Source organism: Bos taurus, chromosome 5, assembly GCF_002263795.3.
Source record: "Bos taurus isolate L1 Dominette 01449 registration number 42190680 breed Hereford chromosome 5, ARS-UCD2.0, whole genome shotgun sequence".
Classification (NCBI taxonomy): domain Eukaryota; kingdom Metazoa; phylum Chordata; class Mammalia; order Artiodactyla; family Bovidae; genus Bos; species Bos taurus.
In genome coordinates, this window is record NC_037332.1 from 80,259,643 (window position 1) to 80,272,553 (window position 12,911).

The window sequence follows — 12,911 nt, forward strand, 5'->3', positions numbered from 1 at the left end:
GTTGACTTTCTCTTTGTGTCTTATTGTATTTTTAAACTGTTGCTTGTTTGTTTTGTATTTAGGATGCTACAGCTATTTCAGAGTAGACTGCAAGAAGAACATTCACTTCAAGATGTGGTATTTAAAAGTGTTTTTAAAAGTGCATCAACAGCACTTCCACCAAGGTGAGATGTGTATTTTAACTGTGAGACTATTTACTAAGGATTTACTGTGACATGATTTAGTAATGGTTTAGTTCTCTGAATCTCCTAGTTCCTAGAGAAAATATAATCATTCTGTATGATGAAGATGCTTTTTTAATTCTTGAATTTATGGCCAGTGATATTGATCAGGATTATCATAAATAGTAATATTTTTATTTAATTTTTCTCTTTTATGTGTGTATGGTATACCTTCATATAAAATTGTACTAAGTTTTAAGAACAAATTAATTGCATTTACCATTATGGTGATGTATAAACTTTGGTTAGGAATTTCATGTTTTTATGTTACTTTTGTCTCTTTTATAGATTAGAAGAGCTGATATTTGGAAATGCTATTGTCATAAAAATGATTATTTAAATTTAAAACTATATAGAGGTTTTACATTTGTTGAGGAAGAAAATGTTCTTATGTATATGAAGTTAAGTGTCATGCCCTTCCCTTACCTCATTCTTTTTCCCATCCCTTCCTATCTCCGAAAGTACCAGAAACAAATGATGAAAGAGTCTTTGTTGGACTAATAATTCTTTACTTTTCATTTTTCTTCTCTCATTAGATTTAGTGTTCTGATTAAATTTGAATAACTATGAAATTTTAGGTTTGTGTAAATATATATTCAATAGTTGGGCTTTCCTGGTGGCTAAGATAGTAATATCTACTTGCAGTGTAAGAGACCTGGGTTCAATCCCTGGGTTGGGAAGATCCCCTGGAGAATGAAATGGCAACCCACTCCAGTATTCTTTCTCGGCGAATCCCATGGACAGAGGAGCCTGAGGGCTACAGTCCGTGGGGTTGCAAAGAGCCAGACACAATTGAGCAACTAACACTTTGATTTACTTTTCACTTTTATATATAATTTTTTTCATTTTTGTAGTTTTTAAAAATAAATGTTTAGATTTCAAAAAACTGCTATTCTGCTTTTGACATTTAGAACATTACGTAAAAATTGATCTTTAGGAGTTTTTTTCTTCTATAAAATTTCCTCACCAGTAAATGATAACTACTGACTATGCTGTAAGTAATTGTAATGTATCTTGTAACAGGGAAGATGATTCATCACAGCCTCCAGATGCTTGCAGAATTCGTGGTCATCTGTATGTCAATAAAGTAGCAGGGAATTTTCACATAACTGTGGGCAAGTATGTTCTTTTCACTTGCTGAAAATACTTTAGACAAGTTGGCAGTTTGGTTAAAAGTCAGATCTTTGCTAATTGAATAATATCTAACTAACAACTAAAGGACTCTTCAAATTTGTATTTTTGATGTCTTCAGATTGTTTTGGCCTTCAGCCTCAGGATAGAGAAGACTACTGACTTTAAAAACTTCTACTTTAAAACAAAAGGATACCAGTCATGTTATCTTTCATATAAAGTATAGAAAATATAGGTAAATGTGAATTAAAACCTTCAGCTTGCCAAGTGTTGGTAACAAACCTCTTACTTAGACATTTCGTTAATTTGTTCGTTTTGTTGGATGATATCAGGTTTTTTGTTTTTCCTTTCAGTGATTCTCATCAAAATGGAATCCCTAATTCAAGACAATATTTTGATGTAGGTAGAAATGTGTCTGGGATAAGGTTAAATTAGGTGAATGTTAAAGAAAAATCTCAGACCACCTGCCTTTATGAACAGAACCCAGCACAGAAACTGTCATATGGTAAACACCTGGTAAATTTCTGAATAAATAGATTCTCTGATTATCTGTTCCCTCTTTCTTTGCTTCTTTCCCTCCCTTCTCTCCTCCTAGCTAGTTTCAGAGCTGAACAGTTGTTCATTGTGAAAAACATTTCTTGAGTATTTGCTACATGGCAAAGTACCATGCTACATACTATAGATTAAACAGTGAAAACCAGAGAAAGGGTTTGCCCTTATGATGCTGACATTCTATGAGAGAATCTGAACTTTAAACAGTGAATTACACTAATAATTACTTAATTATAGTTGTAGCTATAAAGGAAAACTGTGGCTGATAAAAAACTGTATAACAAGGTTGCTGGTCTACTCTCCAAATCAGTGGAGGCTTTATTGAAGAAAACCTTTGAACACTAATGGATGATTCAACATTTTATATGTAAAGGAGAGAATAGCATCTAGGCTGAAGGAAAGGTCATAAAACAGGAAAGAGCATGGCTGGATGGATATTTTTTTTAATGTACAGAGAAAACATTAGACTTTGTTTCCATGTTTACAGTGATCAGGTTGAGCATTGCTTTGTTTTTGTTATCCCACTCCTCTTAACATTCATGTTTTGTTACTGTCGCCAGGAGCTATTCTCCCCATTCCCAACCTGTAGATGGAAAACTTAGAACTTCTTCGTATCATGTAGTCCAACAGATAATTGTTGGCTCAAAGAAATTTAGAAGAGTTTATTGCATCTCTGGATACAAACAAAATATCCTATTCCAAAATTAACTGAAAGAGGGAAACTGACAAATACATTTGGAACCTCTATATTTTGCCCTTTTTTCTTAATTTCATTAAGAACATTCTTAATTTCATCACACATCTTTCTGTGTGATAATTACACGTTCAGTAAGAGAGGTAAAATGGAAAATCATTTGATTTGTATCCTATCCATATCATATCTGGGATTTTGAAAATAAGGAATGCCAACTCTAAAGCCCAATTAAGCAAATTGTTCTCTCCCAGAAAAAATAACCTGGATTCAAAAAAAAAACAAAAACACAACAACCTAGATTCCATAAAAGTACTCAGTTACTACTATTATAATTTGAAGTTTATTAGTACGTTTGTGAAAATTTGTTTTCTCTCTTGTTATGTAACTACATGATATTTTCAGTTTTGCATCTTGACCCACAGACCTAAAATATTTACTGTCTAGGTCTTTTCAGGTGGCTCAGTGGTGATGAATCCACCTGCCAGTGCAAGAGACATGGGTTCAGTCTCTGGGTCAGGAAGATCCCCTGGAGAAGGAAATAGCAACCCACTCCAATATTTCTGCCTGGAAAATCCCATGGGCAGAGAAATCTGGCAGGCTGCAGTCCATGGGGTCACAGAAGAGTTGGATATGACTTAGCAACTAAAACAATAACAACTTTACAGAAAATGTTTGCTAACCCCCAGTTTATGGCATCGAGATAAATAGATTGAACTACTTAAATCATAGGTCAAGTATGTTATATTATTTAATTCTAAGAAAATCATATAGTTTAGGAAGGACCTGCTTTCTGATTTTAATTCATTATGTATTTAAATGTTATTACTTTAATCTTTTTTCCCTCCTTTCAGGGCAATTCCACATCCCCGAGGTCATGCACACTTGGCAGCACTTGTCAACCATGACTGTAAGCAGTTTCTGAAATTTCTTTCTGGGACGATATCCTTGGGAAAAGTTTGTTTTTAAATTTTTAGTGCAGGTACAAGGTGGGGCTTTGATAGTGGGCTGCTCTGAAAGAAGATATCTACAGGAGAAAATAAATGATTGAACTTAATGACTAATCCATTTTCTCTTGTCTTTAAGTTACCTATAATTCTATTTAGTCATAGCTCAGAAGTTGCTGAGGTTAGGGGAAGAGCCTTAGTGTCCATTTTATCACTTGGTACACATTTCTGTTAATTTTTACAATAATGAAGAGAATATATTTGAAGTTTCCATATGTAAATTTAAATAGGGATATTTACACATGGATATAAAGTATTCAAGTTAGTGTCATGTAATAGTTATCATAAAATTTAGTTTTTAAAGTCTCTGCTGGAGAATAAAAACAAGTAATAAATTCCATAAAAAACAAATTGGGTCACATTTAGCAGTGATGTGTATTAAAAATATATCTGATCAGTTTCATGGACATCACCCCAGTTCTTCTAACAACACAGTTCTGTTTCTATATGATGATTTGGACTAGAAAAGAATTATTTTTTTGGTTATCAGAATTAGATGTTGTATTATTTCTTAGATGTTAATTTGTATATAAGTATGAAATTTGTGATATAGCATTCCTGTGTATTCATATACATTTTTCTCAAAATAATGTGGTTTTAAATACAGTATTATCATACTACCAGATTTTAGATACTTTCATTTGAGAATAGATAAGAATGTGAACTAGTCTGTAACATGTAGTTTTAAATAATTTAATGTCTCTACTTAATAGTTTTATTTTTTTGCTTCTTAGCTTACAACTTTTCTCACAGAATAGATCATTTGTCTTTTGGAGAACTTGTTCCTGGAATTATTAATCCTTTAGATGGAACTGAAAAAATTGCATTAGATCGTAAGTATTTAAAAATTACTGTTGGAATTTGCATGTAGGCAAATTGTTCTTGTAACTTTGATAAAACATTTTAATTAATTCTTTTCCTAACCCCCTTGTAACAGATAAACAAATCTTTTAAGTGGTTTAAATGGTTGATAATCATTAAGTGACAATGTTTTGTGGAGAGAATGTCCTAGTAGTGGATGAATTTGAATGTTAAAAATGTACCATGAAACAGAATAAGGAATTAGTCAAAAGTAAGCAGAACAAGGAGTAGAATTTAAAAGCTCTCCAAATGTATGAAAGGTTAGTGTAAGAGGGTATAACTGCTTTTCCATATTCAACAAAGAAAGAATAAAAGAAAATTTGAACATTATAAGAAGAATTTCTTTGTTTTTATAGATTCAGAGTTCTAAAATGCATGCTATGCTTACCATATCAGAAATCTCTCTGGAGAAGTTTACAAACATCAGAAACCTAGAGTTTTTCTAGAATGGTTTGTTGTTAATACAGAAGTAGTACAGATATCTTTTATAACTGTTTGTTTTAACCATCTGTTCAAACCAAATATAAATAGATTATTTTCTTAAGTTTTGTAGCAAGTTATCAGTTCTCATATTTCCTGAAGATTTTTGGTTGCTTTTCTTCTTAAATACTCATATTGTGTGACTTACCTTGAGGACTTCTAAAGCTTCCTATGCTTTCATTTTGCAAAAGAAGTCTAGCCTCTGCAAAATTAATTAAGGATTTTGTTTTTTTAAATTCAAATAGATTTATTAATGTACAGTATTTTACTCTGTTAGCACAGTGTTGTAATCAGATACATTAAAGATGTTTTATTTAGAATATTCACATTCATGAGTATTTTATGTTTCTGTTTGGGAATGTTTCACTTAAGGAAACTTGAAACATGTGAGTAGAAACATTCTGAGAGTTATAAGCTTTGTTCTCTGTAACCTCATGTTAAGTATATGTTCATTCCACACCGAAATACATTAATTATTACCTGAGGTGCTCATTTGAAACATGTTGGTTAATACTTTGTTTCAGGATCCTAAAATGAACTATAAATTTTTATAAGGAAGCAGATTTAAATATGAACAGGTTAATTTTCAAAAGACTCTTGAAGTTTACTTGTTCCTAAATTCAGGGAGACTAAGGTGTTTAGAGTTATTTCGTAAAATGCCATGAGATGAATGTTAGCAGGTTTTCAAATCTTTAAAGCAAGTATGCTCTTCTCCTGCCTAATATATATTCTATTGGGCCTCTCTTTCAAAAAAGAAAAAAAAAAATTCAGCATCACAGATCCGGTGGGTTCAGGTAACTGCCCCCTCTGATGTAGGAGTTTGCAAGGGATTACTTAGCAGTGACATCTTTAATGCTGTGCCGATTTGGACAGCAAATCTTGCAACAAAATGTAATGCAACAGCATTGTCTGCCTTGCCTGGTCATTAAGTTATCTAGCAGTCTTATATATTAGACAGTCTGTAGCTTAAAAAACTCTGGTGTTTCTTTGACCTTCATGGGTTATTATTCATTGCACTGGTACTTCACTCCTCATGGTAGGGGATTTCGTTTGTCTCTCCTTTTTTCCTACAAGTCTTAATTTTCCCACACATGTGTACAGCATTGGTTGTAACCTTACCACTCTCAATTTCATCTTTTTTCATAAATACTTAACACTTAAACACCTATCATTTTCATGTTGCTATTTTTGTTTATCATAAATAGAGTTATGAAACATCTAAAAAAATAAGCACAGATTGAGCAGTTCACTTCATATCAAAGAACGACTCAAAGGATGAAAGCTCAGCTGACAAGCCAGTTATTGGTGGTAGACAAAGTTGACACCCTCTTGCTCCAATATTATCTGTGTTAATATTTAGGATTTAAATTGAAATGTATAATAGAAGAACTGGTCAAAAACTGTTGGTGTTTTTGAAGGTGATAGTGGTACAAGCATTAGGTGAAATAAATGGTGAGGCTGAAACAGTCTTTGGTTTATTTTGTCAGAAACTTATCTAATGTTAGTGTCAAACAGACCATTACTCTTACTTTTCCCTTCTATCTATAGTTTTACCTTTCCCTCTTCTACTCTGAATTATGCTGAGATAAGAGACTAAAAAATTGAATTGATGGAAATAAAAATTTATTCATGCTGAGCAAAAGAAGCAAGACACGCCAAAGTACATACATATACTTCCATTCATATGAAATTCTGGAATAGGCAAAACTAGTGTGTAACAATAGAAGGTAGGTTAGTGGTTGGCCTAGGCCAGATATGGAGGGAATGGACTGAAAGGGATTCAAAGGAACTTTGGCGGGTGATTTTCATAGACAATTATTACCATATGATGTGAAATATGTCACAAACATAATGAGGCCCTATCACTTACCTAGCTGAAATTATAGATAGGTATATCTAGTTCTGGAGAAGGCAGTGGCAACCCTCTCCAGTACTCTTGCCTGGAAAATCCCAGGGACGGAGGAGCCTGGTAGGCTGCAGTCCATGGGGTCACGAAGAGTCGGACATGACTGAACGACTTCACTTTCACTTTTCACTTTCATGCATTGGAGAAGGAAATGGCAATCCACTCCTGTGCTCTTGCCTGGAGAATCCCAGGGACGGTGGAGCGTGGTGGGCTGCTGTCTATGGGGTCGCACAGAGTCAGACACAACTGAAGCGACTTAGCAGCAGGAGCATATCTAGTTCTAAATTTTCTAGAGTGTAAGACCTAGAGAATTAACATTGCTTTTTATTATGTGAATTGTTTAAAATCAATAGTTAGTAATATATGCTTTTTCTGACATATTAAACCTAGAAAAGCTTAATGACTATATAATCCCTTTAATTACATAGTGACCCCAGGCCATCATTGAGTAGCTTCTTTTTTTACCTGCTATCGTATTGATTCTTTGTATTTATCCAAAGACTACATTTTGATTCATTTGCCTGAGTGGTACATGCTTACTCACTCAGTCATGTTGGACTCTGTGACCCCATGGACTAGCCCACTAGGCTCCTCGGTCCATGAAACTTTCCAGGCAAGAATACTGAAGTGGGTTGCCATTTTCTACTCCAGTTCGGCTTATTTATCCAATGGCTAATTCAATTTTGGTTTATTTTTTTATCTTAAGATATTAGTAGAAACCGAAAATGTATCTCCTGGTGGTTATATACTATTATAACTTTATTTTTATTAGTTTCTGTACTATAAAGAACTTTTTTATTTTCCATATTTTATAAAAGGATGCTAATGACTATAAAGGCTATCTAACGAGGTCACTAGCTCATCTATTTTTTTTGACATCTTCTAATAGATATGTGTTACATCTATTTCTGCTTTATTGACTATGCCAAAGCCTTTGACTGTGTGGATCACAATAAACTGTGGAAAATTCTGAAAGACATGGGAATACCAGACCACCTGACCTGCCTCTTGAGAAACCTATATGCAGGTCAGGAAGCAACAGTTAGAACTGGACATGGAACAACAGACTGGTTCCAAATAGGAAAAGGAGTACGTCAAGGCTGTATATTATCATCCTGCTTATTTAACTTCTATGCAGAGTACTTCATAAGAAATGCTGGGCTAGAAAGAAGCACAAGCTGGAATCAAGATTACCGGGAGAAATATCAATAACCTCAGATATGCAGATGACACCACCCTTATGGCAGAAAGTGAAGAGGAACTCAAAAGCCTCTTGATGAAAGTGAAAGTGGAGAGTGAAAAAGTTGGCTTAAAGCTCAACATTCAGAAAACGAAGATCATGGCATCTGGTCCCATCACTTCATGGGAAATAGATGGGGAAACAGTGGAAACAGTGTCAGACTTTATTTTTGGGGGCTCCAAAATCACTGCAGATGGTGACTGCAGCCATGAAATTAAAAGATGCTTATTTCTTGGAAGAAAAGTTATGATCAACTTAGATAGCATATTGAAAAGCAGAGATGTTACTTTGCCAGCAAAGGTCTGTCTAGTCAAGGCTATGGTTTTTCCAGTTGTCATGTATGGATGTGAGAGTTGGACTGTGAAGAAAGCTGAGTGCCGAAGAATTGATGTTTTTGAACTGTAGTGTTGGAGAAGACTGTTGAGAGTCCCTCGGACTGCAAGGAGATCCAACCAGTCCATTCTGAAGGAGATTAGCCCTGGGATTTCTTTGGAAGGAATGGTGCTAAAGCTGAAACTCCAGTACTTTGGCCACCTCATGAGAAGAGTTGACTCATTGGAAAAGACTCTGATGCTGGGAGGGATTGGGGGCAGGAGGAGAAGGGGACGACAGAGGATGAGATGGCTGGATGGCATCACTGACTCGATGGACGTGAGTCTGAGTGAACTCTGGGAGTTGGTGATGGACAGGGAGGCCTGGCATGCTGCGATTCACAGGGTTGCAAAGAGTTGGAGACGACAGCGACTGAACTGAACTGAACTGAATAGATATGTGTGTGTGACTTTTATGCTTACTGAGAACTTACTTGTTTTATCAAGCATGAATTATTGCTTTCATTGATTCTTTTATAATACTTTTTTTGTTAGACATTGTTATAAATAGCATTAAATCTCAGATTAAATGTATTTAATAGAAGAATGGTATATTTGGAAGCAGTTTCATTGCTACTGGATTGATGGAAAAAACTACATTTTGTTTTTATTCTAGACAACCAGATGTTTCAATATTTTATTACAATTGTGCCAACAAAATTACAGACATATAAAATTTCAGCAGACACCCATCAGTTTGCCGTGACAGAAAGGGTAAGTTGAATCCAACTGGTAAAATGATCTTTTGAATCTTGTATCCTCCACAAATATTTTTAAAAGTTTGTATCATGTACATTGTTATTAGATGTTCATAGGACATTTAGAAAAACTGACAAAAAGATGAACATTAAATTTCAAATTTAAAAAAATTTAAATTTCAAAAAACATTAAATTTCAATAAAGGTCAAAAGCATTAAATTTCAAAAAGTAGAGTTCTTTTTTTTAACACATATTATTTTTGAAATTATTTTCCGTTATAGGTTTAAAATGAATTTTTTAAAGCATTTATATTTCTGCTACAAAATTAGGTTGAAGTATTAGGTAATGCCCTCCCTCATTTAAAATTTGGAATGCATTGATTGACCTTTTAAGCAAATAAAATATCAGAAATGGGTACTAAATATATGTTTTAGAAGAAGAAAAGAAGTAGATTTTAAAAATCTAGAATGTTTTCTGTCAATAAACTGTTAAAACTATGATGATATTAATTATTTTTCTCTTAATATCTTAATTTTTGATGTTTTCCTATGTATTGGTATAAGCAGGTTTTTATCTGCCAACAGATTTTCTAATTTCACCATTATTTTTTAATTAATGCACCTACCCTGGGGCATGCATGGTTATTGTGACTCACACGGCAGGTTTAGAGGGTTTTCCTTCTTAAGTTAGGGCTTTGTATTCATCTATTAATAATTGAGAGGAAAAAGGTTCTGTAACCTTAGGGTAGAGTAGCTCTATAAATAAATATTGACAGTGAGGAGCAGAGTTTTAGAATTGGACAGTTTAACAGATTGCTCATCTACTCTGGGACCATATTTTCTTTCTTTTCTTCTCTTTTTTCTTCTTTTGTTTATTTTTATAAGTTATATTTACTTATTGTGTTCAAATATGGTGAATATTCAAATACTAGTGTCCAGAAAAATTCCAAAATTTAAGTGCTTTTAAAAATTTGCTTTCCTCCATATGAGATTTTCCTTTGATAATCTTATGACTTACGTTGATTATGAGCTCAATAACTATAGAATTTTCTTTATTCTTAGGAATCTAAGTACTAAAGTTTTTATGGATGTAGTATCATGTGTTTATAACTTTTCAAATGGTTCAGAAGGGAAAAACCAAGTATACATATATAACTGTGTGTGTGTGTACACAGAGAGAGAGAGAAACTAGCTAAAGTGTCTATAAGTATATATTGTGTTTGCTTTTCTGTATGGCTGGGGAGATACCATTTCTTGCTAAGGTTGGCAACACTGGAAAGTCAGGCAGTCTACACAGTGACAAGGCTTTGGGGAAAATGAGTGATATACATTGCTAAGAAAGTGTAAAGTGGCATAATAGCTTGGAAGGGAGTTAAGCAATATCTGAAAAATGATGTATGCATTTATCCTTTGACATAGCAATCCTACTTCTATAAATTGAATCCAAAGATTAAGAGAACAGAAGTGATGTGTGTATGAGGCTGTTAGTTGTGTTATTTGTAATTGCAGAGACTGGAAACAACCCACATGATACATCCATACATGGGGGAACATGCAACTTTAAAAAGAGAGAGAGAAAAAGATACCTATTTACTGATATGAAATTATCTCCAGGATATAAGTAAATCAAAAAGAAAAACAGAATCCCAGAGCATTTGGCCTTTGTGGGGTGTGTTTGTACTGATAGGGTAACTACAATAGTTGTGTTTCACTGTCAGAAAAAGTAACTGAAGTTGGCAGAATGGATGGATGATAAGGTCAGCACTGACCTTCATTGGTCCTGGACCAAAAGTGAACCGTTACGAGTCTTTTGTTATGTAGACACCATGATCCCTGAAACGACATCATCTCATATAGATGGCGACAGTATATTTATTATTTTGGCATTATATTTAACTTATCAGAACTCTTAAGATGAAGTCATTTTATATTGGAAACTTGATCAATGGCTTATAAGGAAGCTTGTAAGGAATAAGCTTATAACAATAGTTCTGTTGTGCTAACAGGCAAAGAGATTTTGTAGTACCCACATGAGTTGCTATAATTTTCCTTCTTATTTGTCTTCTTGAAGCTTGTAGTTTAGTTACAACGTAGTAGAAACAGGTAAGGCTTGACACAAAAGTCGTAACAAAGCACTGGGTATCATAGTTGTTTCATGCTATGATGCTGTTGTTCAGTTACTCAGTCGTGTCTGACTCTCTGCCACCCCATGGTCTGCAGCATGCCAGGCCTCCCTGTCCTTCACTGTCTCCTGGAGCCTGTTCAAACTCATGTCCATTGATATGGTCCTCTGTCGTCCCATTCTGCGTTCAATCTTTCACAGCATTAGGGTCTTTTTTGATGAGTCAGCTCTTTGCATCAGGTGGCCAAAGTATTGGAGCTTCAGCTTCAGCATCAGTCCTTCCAATGAATATTCAGTATTGACTTCCTTTAGGATTGACTGCTTTTGAACTGTGGTGTTGGAGAAGACTCTTGAGAGTCCCTTGGAATGCTATGATAGAGATGTATTAGAAGTTTGCAAGCTTGATTTTTGAAGTATAAACAGCATGAAACAAAACATTATTTTCTCACTTAGTGTGCACACTATGGTAGGTTTGTAAATTTAGTTACACTCCTTTCAAGAAAAAAATTTCATATAAAAACTGAACCAGTAGTCAGTCTTTCAAATTAATGCATTCTTTCTTCCTGTGCTATATCTCATATAGTTTAAAATGAACAACAGAAAGTGAAATTGTTTTTAAATTTTTTCAAATGACAAGGAAGTATAATTATTTTGTAAAATCTTAGCAAAGAAATATTACAAAAAAGTATGTTAAAATAGGAATGTATTGGGTTGGCTAAAAAGTTCATTTGGGTTTTTCCTTATGATGCTACAGAAAAACCCAAATGAACTTCTTGGGCAGTGTGCTGATTTTCAATGATTTGGCCAGTGAAGAATGTGCCATATAGTTGTAAAGTCTTGGGTTAATAGAAACCTTGTACGTAAAGTGATTTTTTTGAGAAAATGGGAAAGAATGATTCAGTTCTTTTGATTGCTTCAAAAGCCAGTCATACAAAGAATACATAATAGAGAACTTGATCTAGCAGGACAATTCATGAAGAGATTTGGATGTCGTTCTTGTTCAGGAGGGCTGGAGGGCTTCTTGTTGACTGTATGCAAGTAGCCTAATGACGTGAATCCTGTTGTGTCTTCCTTCTCTCTTTCCCCTTCCTTTTGCCTTCCTTTAGGAACGTGTTATTAACCATGCTGCAGGCAGCCATGGAGTCTCTGGGATTTTTATGAAATATGATCTCAGCTCTCTTATGGTGACAGTTACCGAAGAGCATATGCCTTTCTGGCAGTTTTTTGTAAGACTTTGTGGTATTGTTGGAGGAATCTTTTCAACAACAGGTTAAGATTCATTCCTGTTTTTTTTTTTTTTTTTTTTGTCTAATTTCTAAAAGTATAGCTCACACTCAGTCAAGATACTTTTACTCAAAAGGGGCAAGAAATATATTTTGTATATATTGTATATATATACATTTTCATGTTTCGATATTTAAAGAACTTTTTCTTTAAGATTTAATTTCAGATGTCACAGATTGTATTGATTAAGTGTTACACTTAAGTTCACTGTATTCAGTGACTTAAGGGAGATTATTTAGTGTGGTTGGGCTTCCCAGGTGGCACTAGAGGTGAAGAACCTGCCTGCCAAGGCAGGAGATGAGAGAGATGTGGGTACGTTCCCTGGGTCAGGAAGATCACCTCAAGGA

The 12,911-nt window shown here is 34.3% G+C and overlaps 1 protein-coding gene across 1 annotated transcript in view; it reads left to right on the forward strand.

Annotated features, from left to right (window-relative positions):
• The window catches only part of ERGIC2 (ERGIC and golgi 2), a 43,295-nt gene that overhangs the window by 27,321 nt on the left and 3,063 nt on the right, over window positions 1-12,911 (forward strand). Inside the window, exons 7-12 of the mRNA NM_001075563.1 lie at window positions 63-164; window positions 1,245-1,340; window positions 3,450-3,505; window positions 4,337-4,435; window positions 9,077-9,174; window positions 12,387-12,549. Coding sequence (NP_001069031.1) covers window positions 63-164; window positions 1,245-1,340; window positions 3,450-3,505; window positions 4,337-4,435; window positions 9,077-9,174; window positions 12,387-12,549 — 614 coding nt within the window. The remainder of the gene's footprint in view (window positions 1-62; window positions 165-1,244; window positions 1,341-3,449; window positions 3,506-4,336; window positions 4,436-9,076; window positions 9,175-12,386; window positions 12,550-12,911) is intronic.